General features: G+C 45.1%; 2 protein-coding genes across 2 annotated transcripts; one reads left to right on the top strand and one right to left on the bottom strand.

The window, feature by feature from the left end:
• Window positions 1–34: 34 nt before the first annotated feature.
• DARS2 (aspartyl-tRNA synthetase 2, mitochondrial) lies at window positions 35–16016 on the bottom strand. Its single transcript, XM_017815832.1, has 17 exons — window positions 15850–16016; window positions 14551–14650; window positions 12968–13034; window positions 12619–12720; window positions 11327–11422; window positions 10399–10522; window positions 9721–9767; window positions 8892–8998; window positions 8018–8087; window positions 7362–7541; window positions 6881–6988; window positions 5653–5715; window positions 5328–5480; window positions 4279–4497; window positions 3202–3312; window positions 2910–2985; window positions 35–1961 (listed from the first exon to the last, which is right to left on the bottom strand). The coding sequence occupies exons 1-17, from the start codon at window positions 15917–15919 to the stop codon at window positions 1774–1776; spliced, it is 1881 nt and encodes a 626-aa protein (XP_017671321.1). The 5' UTR covers window positions 15920–16016; the 3' UTR covers window positions 35–1773.
• Window positions 16017–16114: 98 nt separating this feature from the next.
• CENPL (centromere protein L) lies at window positions 16115–20887 on the top strand. Its single transcript, XM_017815789.1, has 4 exons — window positions 16115–16278; window positions 16419–16670; window positions 17654–18196; window positions 19101–20887. Exons 1-4 carry the CDS (start codon window positions 16123–16125, stop codon window positions 19170–19172), a joined length of 1023 nt encoding a protein of 340 aa, XP_017671278.1. The 5' UTR covers window positions 16115–16122; the 3' UTR covers window positions 19173–20887.
• Window positions 20888–20955: the final 68 nt, after the last annotated feature.

Genomic DNA, 20955 nt, shown 5'->3' with positions numbered 1-20955 from the left:
CAGGGAAAAAAAAAAAAAAAAGAGGTAAACTAAAGGTGAATTAATTTCAAGATAAGAATGAATACCTGATACAAGGCAAAAAAGAAGGAATTCAGCATTTGGCTAGAATGAACGTGAACACAAATCCAGGATTGTTTTAAATAGCATTTAACCATTCTTTGAGACTGAAAATAACAATCATACCATGAGATAAGAGAGGATTTAAGTTTTCTTTTACACGCGTAGCTCCATAATTTTATAACCTGGAAAGCAGCAGCAAGTCAGCTCTACTGTCACTTCTCTACGGATGACACTCAAAAAAACCCCAATCTCAAGAAGAGCCACCTCCCTTATTGATTCTTATCAACAGGACAGTCCAGTATTTAAAAAACAACAGTATGCATCACCATGCCATGTTATCCCACAATTAGCAGATAACCCTTGGAGCAGACCAGGAGTTGATAGAATCTACAGGACAGGCTCTCCAGCAGAAGGCTGGAGCTCTGTATCAGCTCAGCCAAGAATTGCAGTCCTCCTTCTGTCCTCATGCACTTCCTCTGGCCTGTGTCTCCCGCTGTCCTTCCCAGCTGGGACACAGGAGCTTTTGCTTTTCTTCCTTCGCACGATCTTCTGATCTTAATCAAGTAATCTCTTCCTTCTCTTTTCCTCAGCTTCCTCAACTCCCTCCTTTCCTCCTGCCAGTTTTCTGCTTTCTCCAGCCTAAACACGGAGTGGAGAACACCCACTGGAGTGCCTCTGCTTGCTGTACACACACTGCAGAGCAGAGCTGAGTGGCCTGGTCACCTAGGATGCTGTTCACTCCTGCACTGTGGATGCTCTGGTGTGGGACAGAGATAAACAGTTACTTGGGAGGAATGTGCTGCTGCATCACTCACCACTGTAGCAGGGGGGTTGCAGCACCAGGCAGAACTCACAGAAGACTGGCAACCCTACTGTGCTGCCACAGATTTCTTGTCATCTCCTGGAGGGATCAGGGGTCCCCACGAAAAAGTAGCAGCTTGCTCTTGTACAGAAAGCCCACAGGTATGCTCAGCCAAAACCACATTGCCAGGTAAACTTTATTTATAAACATACAAACTCCTGAATTACTGTGCTGGAAAGCACAGGGACCACAGGCCCCAAAGACAGACCATCACCTCTTTGACAAGTATTACGAGGACAACTGTTGCAAACATTATTGATGCTTCTCGCCCTCTCCTTTGAAGGGAGAACACAGCTGAACATGAACTCCCCCTGGCAAAGTTCTGCATGATCTTGTACCCTCCAATATGAGACAAGTTGCTGATTGCACTGAAGTTTTGCTGTGCAGTGTCCAGAGCTCTTGGCCCAGCACAGCTTTATTGTCACAGTGCTCAGCTGACATGATTTAATGATTATCAGGAACACAAACTGTCCTGCCAGGGAAGCTATCTCCTCCAGATGGGAGGAGAAATACTTGACAAGGGACATGTTAAAAGTGGGGATTGGAAAAAAATCAGATTCCATCTTCCCTCTAATGACACCCTAAACCAAACAGTCTCAATGTCCTATTCTAAAATTATATTCTTTTCTTTTGCTTTTCTACTTCTCCTTCCAATTACCGCCCAAAGCTGAATTCCTGTCAGGGAGTCCTCATATCTACTTCCCATTCAATCCTGAAACTGCCACAGTACAGTGGGGTTGGACTGTCCCCCATCCTGCCACAACAGCAGGGTGACATTTTCTGAACTGAATCCACTTAGAGGCTGTAACCACCTCTGGTTACACAGAGCAGCTTACATCACTGGCTTTAAGTTAGTTTTTCTTTGCCTCTTTTTCTTCAAGAGGCCAGGAAACCTGGATGTGATAGGGCTCTAGTTCTTCTGGAGTGACATAGTCTGGAGCATTGGCCATCAGGTCTCGTCCCCTGAAGGATTTTGGAAATGCAATGACATCTCGGATACTTGGAGCGTCAACGATGAGAGAGATCAGCCTGTCAAGTCCTAGAAGAAGATGACAAATTAGTGAACCACTTGAGTTATGGCTCTATATTACTTCCTCTGAGTCAGAAAAATCAGAAAGATTGAGTAGGTAATATTACTGAGCTTGAAGAAAAAGAGTGAAGCAAATAAGGGGAAAAAAAATTACTCTCAACCGGTAGCAGAGAAACAGACTTGCCTCGAGAGCAGAAATGCCGACCAAAATAAAGCCTTTCAATATTACACAAAGTTCTGCAACGACAGAGACACTGTCTTTGCAAACACAGCATAACAAAATTGGGGCAGCTAAGCGGCAGGACACTGTCAGGGCTCTGCCTGACCGCTCAGAGCTCTTGGTCAACCAGTTCGGAAGGATTACAGCAACCGGGAGGAATTCAAAAAGAACAAGAGCCTCTGGGTGTCTGGATGGAGGGAAGTCACACTGAGAGACCACAGGTTAAAATGCCACCTTTGTTTTTTGTAGGCATTTTTGTTTGTTTTGGCATGTGTGGGGAGGGTGTTGTTGGTTGGTTGGGGGTTTTTCCCTCTTTTATTAAACCTCAAACTTGCAGCGTTCTAGGAAAAAAGATCCTGACATTATGTGAATTAGTGAGCAAAACAGGTAAGGGAGAAGGGAAGTGAGACTGAAGCAGAGGGCAAGGCTGTGAAACACGAAGTACCCTGCTGTCCCAGGCCTCCAGGCATGAAGTACAGGGATCCCGCTCTGGTTGCACAGGAATAAGAACAAAGATGACCTAATCTTGCTGACTAAACCTCTGTTTCCTTCCCCAAAGTTGCTGCAGAGATGAAAGCACCGTGTAAGCCCAGTGTTACCAGGCAGATGTGCCAAAATCAGCACCTGAACAGCCACCTCCATCAGGAGGAGACAAGGCTTTTCCTAACAAGCTTGTTCCTGGGGTCTAATATGCTAAAAAAAGGGCACAACACACCTGCATCTGGAGAGCTACTTACCTAAAGCAATTCCTCCATGAGGGGGAGCTCCTAATTCCAAAGCCTCAAGCAGATGGGAAAGCACCTCGGAATCCTCCTGCAAAATTACCCAAGTGTCACTGGACAAGCAATGCTCTTCCTATCAGCAACACAAGATGAAGATACAATTAAATCATCCATTGCTCAGGGCTAGGAGTTATGTTTCTTTATCTGAGAAGCACATGAGTGTTTCTTTCAGAATACTAAATTAACATTTAAACTAATTAGTCCTTTAAATCTCCAAGAGAACATTAGAGACATCTGTAGGTGTTACCTTCAGCACTTTCTCCAGCACAAAACGCTGTTGTTCTGCACTGTGAATTCTGATGGAGCCACCTCCAACCTCATTGCCATTCAGCACGAGGTCGTAGTGCTGGCTACGGACCTGCAGAGAGGAATGAACAGGCACCTCAGCGAGGCTGGGGCACAGCTGCATCCAACAACAACCTGCACAACAATGGCAAACACTCTGGGAATGAAGCCATGAAACACTACAATGCTGGTCTCTTGGGGTTATGCTGCAGTTCAGGTACCAGTCCTGCTGGAGGCGTGGATTGCCTCTGACAGACGTGGAAACAGCCCAAATCCTTTTGTAGGGATTGATCAAAACCTGAAGCAAATCGGATGGGTCAGAATATAAAGACTTCTCACCTTAGACAACTGCTTCCTATAAGCTCCTTTTGTCAGGGGCACACATGGATACTGCCACTCAGAGCATTGGGAAATCTCTTCCAAACAGACATGTACAGGATCACAGAATGGCTTGGGCTGGAAGGGACTTTAATGATGATCTTGTTCCAACCCCTTGCCACAGGCAGAGGATACATTCCACCAGACCAGGTTGCTCCAAGCCCCATCCAACCTGGCCTTGAACACTTCCAGGGATGCCCTAGGGATGGGGCAGCCACAGCTTCTCTGGGCAACCTGTGCCAGGGCCTCACCGACCTCACAGGGAAGAATTTCTTCCTAATATCCAATTTAAATCTACCCTCTTTCAGCTTAAAGTCATTTCCCCTTGTCCTATCACTGCTTGCCCTTAAAAAACATCCATCTCCAGCTCTCTTGTAGCTCATTTAGGCACTGGAAGGGGCTTTAATGTCTCCCTGGAGCTTTCTCTTCTCCATGCAGAACAACCTCAACTCCTTCAACCTGTCCTCATAGCAGAGGTGCTCCAACCCTTTGATCATCCTAATGGCCTCCTCTGGACTCATTCCAACAGGTCTATGTCTTCCTTGTGCAGTCAATTCCATGAAACAACATCTCTTTTTACACTAAAACCAGCTGCCACTTGCCTAGTTGTCCACGTGAGTTGCTGTAAAAGAGCCAGCACGGCAGGCATGAAGTTAGTTACCTTTGTGGGATCAGAATGGAGGAGGCTGGCATCTGAAGGATGTGGGGCAGTGAAGGGGTGATGAGCAGATTCCAGTTCAGTGGGATTCTCGGCCTTTGGGAGGAAAAGGGGGAAATCCACCACCCACAGAAAGTGAAAAGCCGTAGGATCACGGAGTGCCAGCCCAGCTGCCTCAAGGAGGCTGGCACTCAACAACCGCAGGCTTCCTAACGCAGAGCACTGCAACAGAGAAGGGAGAGCATGAGACAGGGCAACTTTACCATCAGGGAAGTCACTCAAACACCGACCAGGCAAAGAGAATGTTTCATAAAGGCAGCATCAACTGTAATGCATTGTTGCCTTAAACACTTCTGCCTTGTATCCTGAAATATATCCCCTTCCTGCTGAGGCGGCAGCAGCTCCAGGGTTTGACAAGAAACAAGTAAGGAGCCTGAAAGTCCATTTTCTTCCAACTCTTCCCTCTTTGCAGAACTTTTTTAGACTAACCTCAAGCTCCACACACGTGGATTAACTGGAGGAGCACATGTAAGTTCTACACTTTGCAGACAGAGAAATGAAGGCACAGAGACAGAACGTACAACAAAATTCTGGCTATCAAGCAGAGCACAATACCTTGTAATAAACCAATGTCTGGAAGGCAAAATCTGCTGGCAAGAAGGATAGGGACAGAGTCTCCCACCAGTGCTGTTAATAAGTCACCCACTTATGGGAGACAAAATTACCTAGTTGACCTTGTTTTCCAATCTGCTTGTGCTTTAAAAATTAAGTTAAGGTGAAGGAAAAGGAGGCACTGATTTGTTGCAGGGTGGGGTTTTTTTTTATATTTCAGCCTTCATTTCAGTTACAATGCCCTCCCAGAATCTGACTGGGGGCAATAAAAATAATAGGTACATTTCATGCTTTATTTGCTGTTGCTATAGCTTCTGCTCCAGAGAAACAGAAAATTAGACGATGACCTATTTAAATAATAAGAAGAATCAGACTAAGGTCAGATAACATCATCATCAGCAACACTCAACTCACACAGCCAGCCAAGAAATGCCTCCTACCACTTGCTTGTGTTCACCAGCTGCCAGCAGCACCACATCATCCACCTGCATGTTCAGTGCTTGGATAAGCTCCAGCTGCTGCTTCTTCCCAAGAAACTTGGTAAGCAGGGACTTCAAGCTTCCATCAGGCCTGCGGATAATTTCCATGATTTCCTGAAGAATGATAAGAGTATGTTCAGTGCAGTGCTGCCCCCTCTTGCCCTGAAACATCACATGGTCAGGCACTGACTCTCAGCTATTAAAAACTGCTCTTCTACCTTCCTCTGCCCTTAAACACACTTTGTCATTCACCCATTCCAATAACTCAGCAGCATTTCTGTCTCACCTGGTTAAACTGGGATTTTGCAGACTCCTTTAGTGACTCCAAGTCTTTATTTTTAAGATACCTCTGGGGAAAGAACAAGAGAGGACAGTAAAGATCAGCAAAATCCATGGAAAGCTTGACTAGGATTGAAATTACTAAGTTTCCAAACTTCTCAAATTCTTTTGCTTCTAGTACAAGTTCTTATGAGGGCTGTGGAACAGGACAGGGCCCACAGCACTGGACTGTAGCTGGGCATCTTCTCCAAGGGCTCCTTTCAGGAAGAGATCCCTCTAGGTGTACAGATAAATGTACCTGGTCAGCAGGGTCAGATCACACCAACTAACTGCCTCCAGCCTGCAGAAAGCAGGTTACTCTACCACACTGTTGATGGGGAAGGCAGAGCTCAATTTGGAGGAACAGAGAGAAACCAACTGGGCTGACTCTCACATGCAACAAAACACAGTAAATGAGGACCTGAATCCAGATCTTAATTTTTTTCATCTACTCTAGTGTTCAGAAAGGCTCAAGATTCCACTTTTGTGTTGCTCAAACACACACCTCAGTGCCCTCTGGTGGGAAGCCACTAACTTGCACTTTGTGTTAAAATGGAGTCCCAAGAGAAACCAGGAAGTCCTATTCCCAAAATAAAACTCATTATTTAGTGGATTTATTTTTTCCATACTGTTCAAGCTACAAAGATGCCCACAGCCAGAATTAAATCTGCTTCCCTGCCAAAATATCTGGCTGTGTCAAACAATCTTCTACATCTATTGTCAGCCTTGGATTTGGTCCGTGACATCCTCAAAATAAGACACGAATTGTGCCCACAAATGCAGCTAAAGGAAACATGAGGACTTCTAACCCCCTGACCTTTCTCTGCCCAGCCCAGAGCTGTGCCATACCCAGCCCTGTTTCAATCTCTTGCCACAAGGCACAATATATTACTGAGATGCACATCAAAAGGCCGACAAAAAGCAAGGTGAAACCCCAAGAGGATTCCCTACCCTCAAAGGATCTTGCAGCTCCATTCTCTTCTTCCCCTTCCTAAGGATAATACAGTCTTCCCATCACCTGATCATCTCCATTCTAACATGACTCAGTGCAACCTGACATTGATTACAACCAATCCCAAGTTCCCTGAAGGACACCAGAAACAGCAAGGAACATTTCCATACTAACAAAGAAATTCAGATTGGCATTCTATTTATTTCACATAAACCACAAGCAGGAACGTCAAAGCATCACTTACCACTCCCTGAGGGATACAAATGGCTCTGATGGTGCCACGTGGGTAACTGAGTGCATTCTGCACAAACTGAATGTCTGATAGTCGTAAAACATCACTGATATCCACTATCTGAGAAAGGACAGATGGGAAAAAGCCTTAGTAGTAGGAACATGAAGCAAAAGTCTTGTACCTGTGTCTTAACACCTTCCACACTATTGCCTTTTAGGAGCTTTTGCTCCTAAAACACTCAAGATGCATTGCTTCCTGACAACACATTATCTTGAAAATTAACTTTTATTAGAACATATGTTTTCTACAGCCAACTAATCAAACTCACTCTTCTCCCAGAGATGATTACCTGTACAAAGGGGTCTGATGGGACAGACTCCTTGGCTAAATTACAGCACTCAGAACTCCAGCCAATCATGTATACATGATGTAAAGATTATTAAAATGCTAACAAAAAGGAAAAGCTGCAAGTTTCCAGTGGGCAAACCCTCACCTTCATACCAAAGCGAGTGTCTGGTTTATCAGTCCCATACTCAGCCAGTGCCTCCTCATATGTCATGGAAGGGAAAGGAGTTGTAATGGAGCCTCTTTCCTCAGGCCAGGAATATTGCAGGAGGCCCTCTATCAGTCTCTGGATCCCAGCTTGATCTACAAATGACATCTCTATATCTATCTTAAAACAGGGAACAAGAGGGGGAATTCAACATTAGCTATAGGTTTTGCTTTCACACTGCAACTTGTAGAAGCTCCTGAGCACAAAGGCGGCAAAACAAGAAGCAATACATGACATGAAATCACAGCACAATTGCATTAGGCTGGGGATGTGATTATGATCTCCCTACAGCCTGATGACTCAGGAAACCACCTCCTCAGAGAGCCCAATGAGGTAATGACAAAGAAGACATAAGAAGCAGCCTTGAATGAACCAGGCTAACTCTGCCTGGGATCTCAAGGCTGAGGAATGGGATGCCTGACCCAGCAGGACAGAAAGAGATTGCATCATCAAGCACAAAGGGCTGTGTCTGTGAAACACGCACCAAACAACTCTGTACCCCCCCAAGCAGCACCAGACTAGCACAAACCAAGCCTTCAGAGGGGGAAACAGCTAAAAAAGCCACTTGGGTTGAGGCAGCAGCACGAGCTGGTTACCTGTGTGAATTCAGGCTGCCTGTCAGGCTGTGAACCCTCATCTCGGTAGCAGCGAGCAACCTGGAAGTACCTGCAACAGCACCATTACTTAGATAACGATTTAAAGTACCCCAAATTACAGCCACAATCAGTATTGTGGCTGTAGAATTGATCATAAAAAAGAGAATGGGGAAAAAAAAAAAAAAGAACAGAGAGAGTGTTCTGTTCCCTTTGCAGCACACGATCTTTGTTCTCATCCCTTGAAAAGCATGACATTTTGAGTGGCAGCAACTGCATCAGCAACTGTATCCATCTCCAACCATATCTTCCAGAGGCACTTGGAGGCTGCCAGGCAAGCTGGTCCCCCAGCTCAACTCTTTTTCACCTCCCACTACACTCTAACAGCCATGCAAAATTCACAGACAAGACCTGGCCTGCAGTTCACTGTGTGAAGAAATGTCTCCCTCTCCTTCAATTTTATTTGGAGAAGCAAGCCCAGTTAAAAACTTGGTACTCAAGCACCCTGAGAACATGCTTTCCCTGTCTCAGTTATGCTCAGCAGCCCAGCCTTGTCTCAATTAGTTCTGTAGGTTACTCTTGGAGAGGCTTTTTTCACACGCTGCATTTTCCACCCTTGAGGCAGGCTGTGCTTCAGATCAGGTTTGCTATTAAAGCAGCAGTGAAGATTTCAGCCTTCCAACAGGATGCATTTCCTCTGACTGGAAGGGCAAAAAGCCTGGCCTAGCTGGAAAGTGTCAAGTACTTAAGGACTCCTCTTCAAAACACAAAACCCTTGGCACTAAGTTTTTTGGGGGAAGTACCTAAAACTTCACAGATCAAAGCAAGCCAACCCTGGACAGGACATGCACAGAACAGGACTCCAAGAAACTCTTACCTGTCCAGGCCTCCAACCATGAGGAGCTGCTTGAACTGCTGAGGACTCTGTGGCAGGGAGTAGAACTTGCCTGCTTCCCTTGAGGGCACAAGGAATTCTTTGGCTCCCTAAGCATCAGAAAGAAAATTGACAGAGTTCAACAAGTAAGTGGCCCCAATTCTTGACAGAGCACAGACTGGAAGTGCAAGGGGAAAGGACCTACTTCCCCATTATGAAATCCCACCTGTGAGGAAGTGGCTGTTTGTACATTACACTTAAAATCTGTTAACAACTTGGTCCAAAGTATCCCAAAGGAGAGAGAATTCTCCACCTCCTGGTCTGAGAGACTAATGCATAATACATGGGTAATACCCATGTATTACCAAGATAAGGGTTTAAATGCAAGAACTCCACATTCGCTGCATCAAAAATTCCTCAGCTACAGCTCTCTTCTCTGTGACTATTTTTGAAGTGAAAGAAAGGAACATAAATTCAGAAATTAAATTTACTTGAGTATGACAACTGCAATAACCTACTGGTTAAGAGATAAATGCTGGGAATACAGTGCTTTAAGAAAGTTTTTTGGTTTTATAATCCCAGGACAGACTTGCATCCAACACACGCTCTACAGGACAGAAGCTTTACTCATCTGAAGGTTCAAAATTAAGACACAAGTTTTCACCTCTCCCTTTTCTATCCCTTTACTTTTAAAAGGATCCACGGATCATATCAGAAGTTAAAAGAGCTGTAACTTAGTGAGGGAACAGCAATGAAGGCTGAGTGGCAACTGGCAATTCCACCATGAACTGCCTGTGCAGCTGCAGGAGGCCAAAAAGCATCACATACATACCCCAGGGGTTCTTTTAAAGAGCGTTGGAGTTTCTACATCCACGAACCCTGGGGAACAAACACATGCTTCAGACATGGAATATGCTGAGAGCAGGAAGAACTAATATGACAGAGTAAGTTAGAGTAGGGTCAGTCAGCCAAATAGGTTATCTAGCACACCATGGAGGCTCTCCAAAATCTACAGGCTGCTGCTTCTAAGAATAATTCCTGTAATGACAGATTTAAAGGCTCTGAGTTACCCTGATGTCCTGCCAGAACTGTTGATGACAGAGGACTCCAAACAGGCTGAAAAATTGTTCATTCTCTATCCGTTCTGAAATAGGCATTGCTTTTCCAAAAAGGTGTCTGTGTTTAAAATAAGCAAAAGCCCTAAAACAGATCCATCCCTCTGACATGCCTCAACTGGGTGACCAAAAGAGGGAAACTACTTGCAAAGGACCATTTCTCACTGGAATCAGCTAATTTGAAACAACTGGCTTGCAGCATGCCAAGAGATTTCAACATTGTTCTTCAGGCCTGGCAACAACCCTCTAAAGACCCCAGCACAAGCAGACATGTCCTTGCTAAGTGGGACCAGTTTGGAGTAGCTGGCTGGGATTTCTCCCAGCAACAGGAAACAGCAGAAAGGAGAGTTAAAAATGTTCTTTGCTGCACACTGTTGTTCAAGTACATGTCTCACCATGGAGGTTGCACAGATACTCCCTCATCCTCATCACCACCCGTGACCTCAGCCGCAGGTTGTGCTGCAGCCGGAGGCTGCGCAAGTCCAGGTAGCGATACTGCATCCGTAAGGCCTCCGACTTCTGGGGAGGAGAGAGAATTGGGATTCAGAGACAAGACTCAAACTGCATGTCCAATGCAGCTGCTCCTAAAGACACAGGAAAAAAGGCAGAAGCTAAAAAGGAATGCTGCTCAATTGCCACAAACCAACCACCGCCCGCAACCTACACAAGCATCCACCGCAGAGTGTTTTCGTGCACGACAATCACTGTAAAAAAAAAAAAAAAAAAAACCTACACAAGCATCCACCGCAGAGTGTTTTCGTGCACGACAATCACTGTAAAAAAAAAAAAAAAAACAAACTGCCCAGAGAAGCTGTGGCTGCCCCATCCCTGGAAGTGTTCAAGGCCAGGTTGGATGGGGCTCTGAGCAACCTGGACTAGTGGAAGGTGTCCCTGCCCATGGCAGGTGGTCAGAATGAGATGATCTTTGTTAAGGTCCCTTCCAACCCAAACCATTTTTTGATTCCATAATTCAAAAAAACCAGACATTTGCCATGATAAGAGCTGCCTCTTTTTTTCAAACTCCAAGAAAAAGCCAGCATAGCCCCATTCTTTCACTCTTCCCTTTACTATCAGTTCTTACACCGACATTTTGAAATCTGGAATCATTCAAGCCTTGTTTTCTGCTTTGCTTTTAGAAATACATCCTCATAGGAAAAGAGGAGCATCTCTATTTTGAATATCATAATTTCTCCAAAGTGAAGCTGGGAGAACCAGACTAAGCTCTCAGATGTTTTGCCATCAACACAGGCAAATCCCCAATTTATTGAAAAGCCATCACTTTGGGGGGGAAAAAAAAAAAGAAAAGAAAAAAAGAACAGACACCTTGATAAAATCCTTGATTTCAAAAGGCAGCTTCTTGCAGAAGTTCAGGATCTCTGCAGTCTCTGCTTTCACTTCAATATCCCCTGTTGGCATTTTCTGGAGCAAAAAGGCAAGAAAAAAATTAAACCTCAAAACAATTGGACAAAGGTATTTCACAGATGGTCGAAGGGAAAAAAGAAACCACGTGATTATCTTCCCTGCCTTCTAACACAGTATATAACTCAGAGAGCTTCTCTCAAGGACAGATTTCTCCTAGGTTTCCCTTCTGCTCAGAAAAACACAAGTCACCTCACCAAGGATGGCAGGTTCTTTCCCAGGAGCATACTGGTCTCTCCAAGAAACACAATTACTTTTCCTGTGCCTTCTCCTCAAAGGACATGCTGAGCAGAGGGAAGTCAGGCTCAGCCCTTTCTAGGGCACACACATTTGAACAAAATACAACCAATCAGTACCATTAACTTCAGAAGAACCCCACAATGTGTGTTTCAGTGTACATTAGCAGCAGCCCTTAATACAAGTCAAAAAAGGCAAATCGTGAGGAACTTCTCAGAACTTCCAGTTCTGAACACCAGTTCTCAGAACTAGTCTTCTCTTTCTTCGATCCCAAGGGAGAGCAGGCAGCTTCCCTCACGTAGCACTGAGGCACAGCAAAGTTCATTTGATCCTGCAGAACTCTTGCTATTTACCAGGAGAAAGTACATACAACCTTCCAACAAAACGATACGTGAATAAAAGAAATAAAGGCATTGCTTGAAGCCTGGATGCTTCATGGACATCTTCAAGTGGTCAGAGCAAAAAGTTATGATCATAAATCTAGATTCTCTTTTTAGACCATGGTGATATGTGCAATCCTGACAGATTAACCAACAGCTGATTACGATGAGAGCTGAGGAATACAGAACATTAAAAAATTAATCAGCCTCTGTTGAGGTTGAATGAGAACAGCAAAACCTATTCTGAGTAAGAAACAGGTCATCACACACTGTGGAACTTGCAATGACAGTATTTATTTTTAAGAAAGTTCTCACTCACACTCTGAAAGCCTAGAAAAGCCAGCCATCATCCTTGCAAAGAGCTGGGATGCAGTTTAATTTGTGGGTGCCTGCAATGCGCTCTGAGGTTCTCCTAAGTTACAAGTCATAGCAGTTATTTCACCTCACATTATCTGAGGATAGGCTGTCACACACCTAGAACCCATGGCAATGCTATGACACAAACACAACCATAAAAGAGCACATCCAGTGTTCTTTTCCACAAGGAAGAAAACCCCTGAGAGACCCCACCATCCTCACCGGATTCTCCTGCCCCGGCGGCCGAGGGGACACGATTCCAGTCACTCTCACCACGGACTCCACTGGGGCATTAGACAGGAGCTTCTTCACGTGGGAATGTGCCTGCAAGGAGATGTCAAAGTCTCACAGAAATTCAAAGGACAGGGCAAATGCACCTCATTTCTTGACGGCCCATTTGAATCCAAAATCACTCTCAAGCCAGGGGAAACAGCACTAATGTTTCTGTTGCACTTAAACCTCCTTGTGAGTCTGGGTCTGACCAAGCACTTGGTTCTGCTCTCTGTGTCTGCTGGACCCAAGCTACCAAAGGGAAAACAAAAACACAGACTCACATTGTGGTAGCACTTACCTCATCCTGTGGAATGATGATCTGGGTCAGTCCCTGGAAATCCCTCAAAACCAGAAACAGGCCTTGTCTGATCCATGAAAAACACAAGAGGGAAAACAGTTTTTTCACAAATTCAGTAGTTTCTACTTTTTAAAGCACATGGCAACGGGCTGCTTTCTGAACCTTGTGACTCATCTCAAAGCACTTCCAGCTACTCAGTGTACAGACACTTTTCCCACACCTGAACCCAACTTGAACAAATTGTTTCAGATTGTGACCAGCCACAGACAATGTGCAAATAACCAGGAGAGGCAGGATTTTAACTTGAACGTTAATCCACATTGAGCAGGGATTCCGGACACATGCATTTTCCTGCTGGGAAACATCATTCAGCTAAACACAATTAAATGAGCAATAAAGCTAAAGGTCACATGGATTTAAAAAAAAAAAAATCCAATCATAAGGCAAGAAGGTCCCATAAAAAGTTCCACACTGCTAAACTCAGAATCATAAATCTCTTCAGCTACAGCAGAGATAGCTGCCATTGTACTTTATCAAAAAACTGTCAAATGGAAAATGCTCTGGCTGTCCTTAAAAACAAGATCACAACAATCACATTACAATACTCCTAATTCTGTTTCCTGGATCCCCATCTACAATTGTTCAGAGACGAGATACTTGGGACCTCCTAAAATAAAAAAAAAAAAAAATCCATGCAGATCATCACTGGAGGACAATGCTGGACAAAACCCAGCCTCTCTGGGCTGTGAAATGCAAAAAGGCAACTTCTGACAAACTAACTTCATCCAAGCCACAGGATCTATCTCCATGGCACAAGCACACAGCCACGAACAGGACATTTTGGGGCACTGTCCACATTTTTCACCTAACATTTATAAAATGTTCAACTCCATTAGGAGAGATTATATCACACCACCTACAGCAAACTATTGGAATTCACATTCCATCCTCTGTTTACTACCTTTTCTTAATACTTTTTAAGAAAATCTTGCATTCTTTAAATATGCTTCATTAGATGCTGGGATTGAAAAGACAAACATCATCATTTGCTTGAAATTTAAGGAATCTATATAAAAGAAGTTGTAGAATCATGGAATGGTTTGGGTTGGAAAGGACCTTAAAGTTCATCTCATTCCAACCCCCTGCCATGGGCAGGGAGATCTCCCACTATCCCAAGTTGCTCAGAGCCCCATCCAACCTGGCCTTGGACACTTCTAGGGATGGGGCAGCCACAGCTTCTCTGGGCAACGTGTGCCAGGGCCTCCCCACCCTCAAAGGAAGTTATTTGCTCACTGCTGTAAGAATTGCTATAAATAAGCTATTTCTTCATTTCTCTCCTATACAACAACAATAATTCTTTACTGCTTTACAGTGTTGCAGTGAGGATAAATTAATATTTGTATCTAACTCTGAAAACTGAAATACTGATCTGACTTTTTTCTCAACTGGTTTAATCATTTCAAAAGGGAGCACTGCAGGACATGAAAAGATAACTTGAAGCATAAAAAGCAGGGTGTGAATCCAGCCCTAGAGCATACGCTGGACAAATAATCATCTCCATTTTCACTGTGGTTTGCATTTACCTTTGATACTGAATCCATCCATACAGGGTCACCTTCTGTCCCACGTGAGCTGAACGCAGCTCTCCACACGTGTTGGTCCGAACGACAAAACTGTTAAAGTCTTGAATAAAAATAACAAAACCTCTCATGGCTTTTGCAGACGAGTGAGACAGAATAGTTAGACAGCTTCCCCTCCCAAAACAATTCAGACATATACAGAGAAATTACTTCATATATATCTGCAATAAGATACCAAGACATAAATATTAAGTGAGGCTAGTCCAAACATATTTTAAATGGGATTATTTCTGTTTCTCAAACTTTTATACAGAAATCTGAACACAGCCTTGCTGCAAACTGTTGCCCTGTAAAGTTCAGGCACGAGAGAAGGAAAAGCCACAGACAGATCAGTCCTGAGGGATGCTGACAATTCCACATTCAAACATAGAATAACAGAACAGTTTGGGTTAATGCTAAAGATCATTTAGCTCCAATCCCCTGTCTAGTGGGACACCTTCCACTAGACCAGGTTGCTCAGAGCCCCATCCAGCCTGGCCTTGAACACTTGCAGGGATGGGGAAGCCACAGCTTCTCTGGGCAACCTGTGCCAGGGCCTCACCACCCTCAAAGGCAGGAATTTTTTCCTACTGCCTAATCTAAACCTGCCCTCCTTGAATTCAAAGCCACTGCCCCTTGTGCTGCCACTGCAGCTCCTGATGAAGAGAAGACACAGCACCAAGGGGGCTTGACAAGCCAAGACTGAAACATGCATGAACCAGACACCCACCGTGCCCGTGTAAATTGAAGTTTCCTGCCTGCAACTACAGGGAAAAGGCCTGAACCAGGATTACAGAAGGCCTCTCGCAAGAAGTCGGAAGGATGCCATTACCTAGACTACATAAATAATTACATGAGCCAATCTTGCTGCCTTCATCACAGCCTTTACAACTGAAGGAGGGTTTGTTTTCCAGCTATTACCTCAGGCATCCAGCCACCCCTGCTGTTTACAAACTGCTTGCTGCAGAGGATAGGGGGTCAAAAACCAAACTAAAAGCTCAGAAAAAAAACTCGACTTAATTAGTCTTGATGTACTTGGAATCGCCATTCACGTTGCGACGCCAAAACTCAAAACAGAAACACGATTTAGAGAAGGCACTTACTAAAGTGATACAGGCAAAATAACTTATCGCAAGCGTGATATTAAAGGAGTGTGTGGACTACCCTGACCTGTGTCCCGGGGAGAAAAAGCACACTGAAACTCCCCGAGGGGAGAAAAGGACACCCCAAACCTCCGGGATGAGACAAGCGCTCCTTCCTCACCTGGTGCCGCGGGGGCAGAGACAGCGGCCGCCCGGTGCAGCGCCCGCGCCAGCAGCCGGGGAAGGGCCATCCCGCGGCTGCACCTGAACCAGAAACACGGGAGCACCGCCACGGGCCTGCGGGAGGCTTAAAATAAGGACACGGGAGAGGAAACCACCCCCGCGCCGCCGCCCCCTCCTTCCCTCCCTCCTGCCCGTCCCAAAGATGGCGGCGGGGGCGCGCCCCGCGCGCGCGGGGGCTGACGGGAGGCGGGTTCGAACGGCGGCGGCGGCCATGGCGGCCATGGCGGTGGAGTCTGCGGAGGACGGGGCGGCGCGGACCCTGCCCAGCCTCGGGCGCCTCTCCCGGGGCCTGCCCTTCGGACGAGCCTACGGTCGCCTCGGCAACAGCCCCAGCGGCCGCCTCATCCTGCCGGCGCCGCTCTCGCAGGTACGGCCGGGCCGCTGAGGCGGGGGAAGCGGCGGCGGCACCTCCCCGTCTCCCCCGCTTCCCCTCCCTTGCGCCCTCAGCCGCGCTGCCCCGCTCGCGAAACACATTTTAACGGTATTGCCTTTTTTCTCCTGCCCTAGGAAAGCGGGGATCCGCAGAGAACAGCGCTCCTCCTGCGCAAAGCCTGGACGCTGTACAGCGTGACCCCCCTGTACCGCTTCTGCCGCGGCCGCCTCAGGGACTACGCGCGGCTGCTGGGCGCCTTCATCGCCGCCGAGAGGCAGAAGGGGCTGGCGGTGGAGGTGGGCGTCGAGCTGGACATCAAAGTGGCTCTGTCCAGCCTTCCCGAGCTCCAGGGCAGCGAGCAGGACCAGCCTGCCGTCCTTGTGCAGGTAAGGAGCCCGCCCGGCGGCTTTGGTGATCGAGGTTTGCGTGTCTCGAGTTGTTTTTTACCGTCATGAAACCCTCTCTAAAAAAAAGAAACCACCGGAAAACTAACTCCTAGCTGTATGGAGTAACTACTGTAGCATCCACTGAGATTGAATGAAACTGAGTCCCGTCTATTTTTTAAATGGAACAGAGCGTCACAGTCTTAAGCTGCACCAGGGTTGGACACTAGGAGGAATTTCTTCACATAAAAGGGGATTAGACATTGGAACGGGCTGCCCAGGACAGTGGTGGAGTCACTGTCCTTGGAGGTGTTTAAGGAGAGACTGGACGTGGTCTAGTTGACACGGTGGTGTTTAAACACAGGTTGGACTCAGTGATCTCAGAGGTCTTTTCCAACCCAATTGATCTTGTGGTTCTGTGATCTCCTAAGCAACGCATACAGTTAATTGCAACTTTAAGTTCAACTCCTCAACAGGATCAGAGCAAGACTATACAGAGCAATCTTTGTCTTATGTTTTAGTTCAGCAGTCAATTTACTGCCAGAACTTGGGTTATTTAGTGTCCCGGATAAAGCTGATATAATCCCTCCTGGCCACAGCTCGAGTCTAATTAATATTTCTGAAATGCTTTGCCCCAAGTCAAATGTGCTACTGAAATGTCAAGTTCATTGTGGCAGTGCTTGTAGGATGTACCATGGATTGCCTCTTTGGAATTAAGCATCATAAACTCAGATCGCAGCACTGTTCCTAAGGAAGTTAAAAATGCTTTTCCCACTGTTTTCAACATAACTGCACTCAACTTTCAGGGATGCGATGGACAGACTGAATAACTGTATGTGTTTTACAGAAAACAGTGTTGCACGCAAGGTCCTGAGAAAAAAACTTTTACCAAACACTTGAAACTGTAAAACTGTTTTTGGCTAAAAAAAAAAAAAAAAAGTCATACTTACTCTGTAGCATTCAAATGCTTCTTCTCCCCATCCCAGCTTTCTTCGAGGTCACGAGCTTCCCCCAAAAACTCAGAAGACAAGATCCTGTGGTCGGGCTGTTTCTGCTGCGTGTATGGAGATGATCTTTCCGAGAACATGCCAGAGGACTTCACCTGTTTACCTCTGTTCCTGGCGAACGGGGCGGAGAGTTACATGTCTGTTGTTGGAAACTGGTTCCAGAAGACTTTTGACTGCATCTTCCGCCGTCTGGCCATCAGCCCCTTCAGCCTCACCTGGATGGTGGCCATGTGGACTGGGTGCAAAGTGGACAAAGCTACCTCTGGCGTGGAACTCGTCTTCTCTGTCCCCCGCCTGCCCCAGCCTCTGGATATTTCATATGCCATCCACCCCGAGGATGCTAAAGCCCTGTGGGACACCATCCAAAAAACTCCGGGGGAGATCACTCAGGAAGAAGTGGATGTCTTCATGGACTGCCTTTACTCCCACTTCCACAGGCACTTTAAGATCCACCTGTCAGCCACAAAACTGGTGAAGGTTTCTACAGCGATTGCCTCGGCACACTGTGATGGGATTGTTAAGGTGAGGCTTTAAGTAGCAGGTTGTCCTAATGCTGGCCAAATAAAATAGCTGTACCTGAAGGCTTCACGTTTCTTTTGCATGGTTTCCTACAAGAAGTTGCTAAGCTCTTAAGCTTTTACTAGTCATACTCAGTTCTGAAGTTGGAACAGCTGTCAGTATTTTACTACTGTGTTGCAGCAGAAGCTACTAGTCTTGGACCAGAAATATGTGTGTTAGCTGTGGTATGAACAGGAAAGTTTCTTTGGCTATAAAGAACTTTTTTTGGACTTAAAAAGATACCAAATTTAATCCAAAACCTTTAAAAAAAGTTCACTAGCTTTCTAATATCGTAGTTATTAAGACACAGACAGAAGACTCCTTCACATGTAACCCTTTTCATAAAGATGCTGGTCTTCCTATAGATAGCCACATAATATCCTTCAAACCATTGAGAATAAATCCTTGGCAATAATTTCTTCTGAGTTAAAGAACAGTTTGTGTAAATGCAGTTGCTTGAACTTAGCCTGTCTATGATGTGCTCTTGGTAGGGCAACTGCAAACCACTGAATGTTAGTGTTACATTGCTTGTAACTGTAGTAGCTTAAAAGTGGCTGAAACAACTTTTTATGTTGCAGGCAGGTAAGCACAAGATATCTCAGGCTTTCTGTAGAAGGGTGCTCTTGTGGAATGGGTGTTGTGTAAATTCAGTCATGGCTTTTCATAATGGGGATAGAGTTCACATCACATATATATATATATATATATTCAGGGAAAATAGGGTGATCCTTGGATACCTTGCAAACAGCAACAGAGCAGCTGACTCAGCACAGGGAGCACTTGGTAGTTGGCTTCCAAGCCTTTGAGGGTGTGGAAATCTGGTAATGGCAATTTTTTTTATCATGCTTTTTTTTTTTTTTTCTTGCAGATGCTACACAGCCAATATCTCTCTGGAGTGCTGATGCTACTGACAGAACTCGCAATCTCTCAGATACAGTGAGAGCCATTTCAGCAACTCTTCATGCTACAAAGGCTTCCTGTCGAACAATGTATGCTGGGAAACCAACAGGAAACTCACTCCTGCAGCATCTTCTTTCTCCTCATGTTGGTTGTCCAAAGCTGGACTGTACCTCCTGCACTTGGCTCCATAACAAGCTGTAACTCCATGCCATGCACAGCAAAGCCAAGCAGACATCTTTCCCTAAAGAAGGGCTGCAGTACAAACTTCTGATAGTTCCTGAGCACCTTTGTTTTATCAGAATCACTCTGTTCATTTATGTTTAGGAGACAAACTCTGCAAATTCTTGATGCAACTTACTGACAGGTGTTTCTGTTGTTTCAAAGGGCAAGTTGGTTTTCTCTTACCTAGACAGCCTAAGCTACACAGACCTTAGCCTTAGCTAAACTGTGATTAATCTTGGGCTAGTCTAAATGCAAAGTTCAGCACACCTGGAAAAGGGTGAATGCTCTACAATCCAGGACAGAAAAATCCAGGTTTCTAGCTCCCTTTGTAGGCCACTTGGCCATAGTAATAGCATTCATATACATTCCAGTTGTCCTAAGACTGACAGGTGCCTTGTGTCCAGCCTGTTGGTCCTCTCAGATGAATTAATACATAGGAAAGTGAGGTCTGTAGATAGGCTTTGCATGGTGTTTGTATCTTGAATGTGATCCTGTAGGCTAGAGAGCTCTCAGGGTTAGAGTTGTGTGCTAAAATTTTATATTGGATCTCTCTCTTCCAGAGCAGGTAAGAGTTCACAGGACTAGTGCACAGTGCCTAGCTAGAGATTAAAGGGGCAGAAAGGAAGCAGTACCTGCTAAGTCTTAGGATTTTTGTAATATAGTACTAAAGAAATAAAATATTTTCCATCTTTTGCACATAGACTGGTCTTAAGGAAAGACCACCTATGCCTAATTAAATATATCCTTGCATGGTGCTTATTTCCAACTATAGCTTACCTGACTAAACCACCACTTGTTACCTATTAAATAATTTTGTGAGCAGCAAAATTTCAAGTCTAGTTTCTTGCTTCACACTTGTGCAGCATCTCTAGGCGCTGATGATTTGTGCTGTGACCTTCTCCCTAAATAGGGGTGCAAGTTTCCTTTCTTTTCCCAATGTAAAACTGCCTCACATGACATAACTGCATGCCTAGTTCCTAACCTATTTCCAGAATTAGACAAAGAAACATGCACTTGTTTTTAGATTCTTTACTAATGGAAGATGGATTATTTTTGCATGTCAAGGCTGCAGCCTGTGGTAACTCTTACCCTGGTCGAAGCAGCTAAATGATCTTCTGAAGACCTTGACAGCTCAGCAGCTGCTTAAACTATCACTTCTGGTGCTTTAGTTTCGTTCTTATGAAATATCTTAGACAAAGTTTGCTATCTGGAGTCAGAAGAGCACTGGACAAAGGAGTACAAGGTGTCACAATAACTGGCACCTGTATCTGATTTGAAAACAGAACTGTTACACCCAGGGTTTAGTTTTAAATCTAATGCTCAGCTCTTTCCAACCAATTTGCATGAAAAAAGCTCTAAGAACCCTAAATTGTCTATAGCCTCTTTTAACCTCTTCCTTGTCTTGTCCTCATTGATAACTGCAGTTCAAAGAGCAGAGAGAGATTTAGCCAGATATTTAACAAAGATGCTTCCTTCCAGAAAAAAGCTGGTTCTGAGTGATGTGCTTCTAATTGAAGGGTAACACTAAACAGGAGAGGTTTAAGTCCATTTTACTTGGACTGGTATTTGGAAAAAAGGCAACCAGCATCTGTGTCCACATA

Source organism: Lepidothrix coronata, unplaced genomic scaffold (genome assembly GCF_001604755.1).
Source record: "Lepidothrix coronata isolate B3197 unplaced genomic scaffold, Lepidothrix_coronata-1.0 Scaffold52, whole genome shotgun sequence".
Taxonomy (NCBI): Eukaryota; Metazoa; Chordata; class Aves; order Passeriformes; family Pipridae; genus Lepidothrix; species Lepidothrix coronata.
This window is presented reverse-complemented; position numbering and strand designations above follow the sequence as displayed.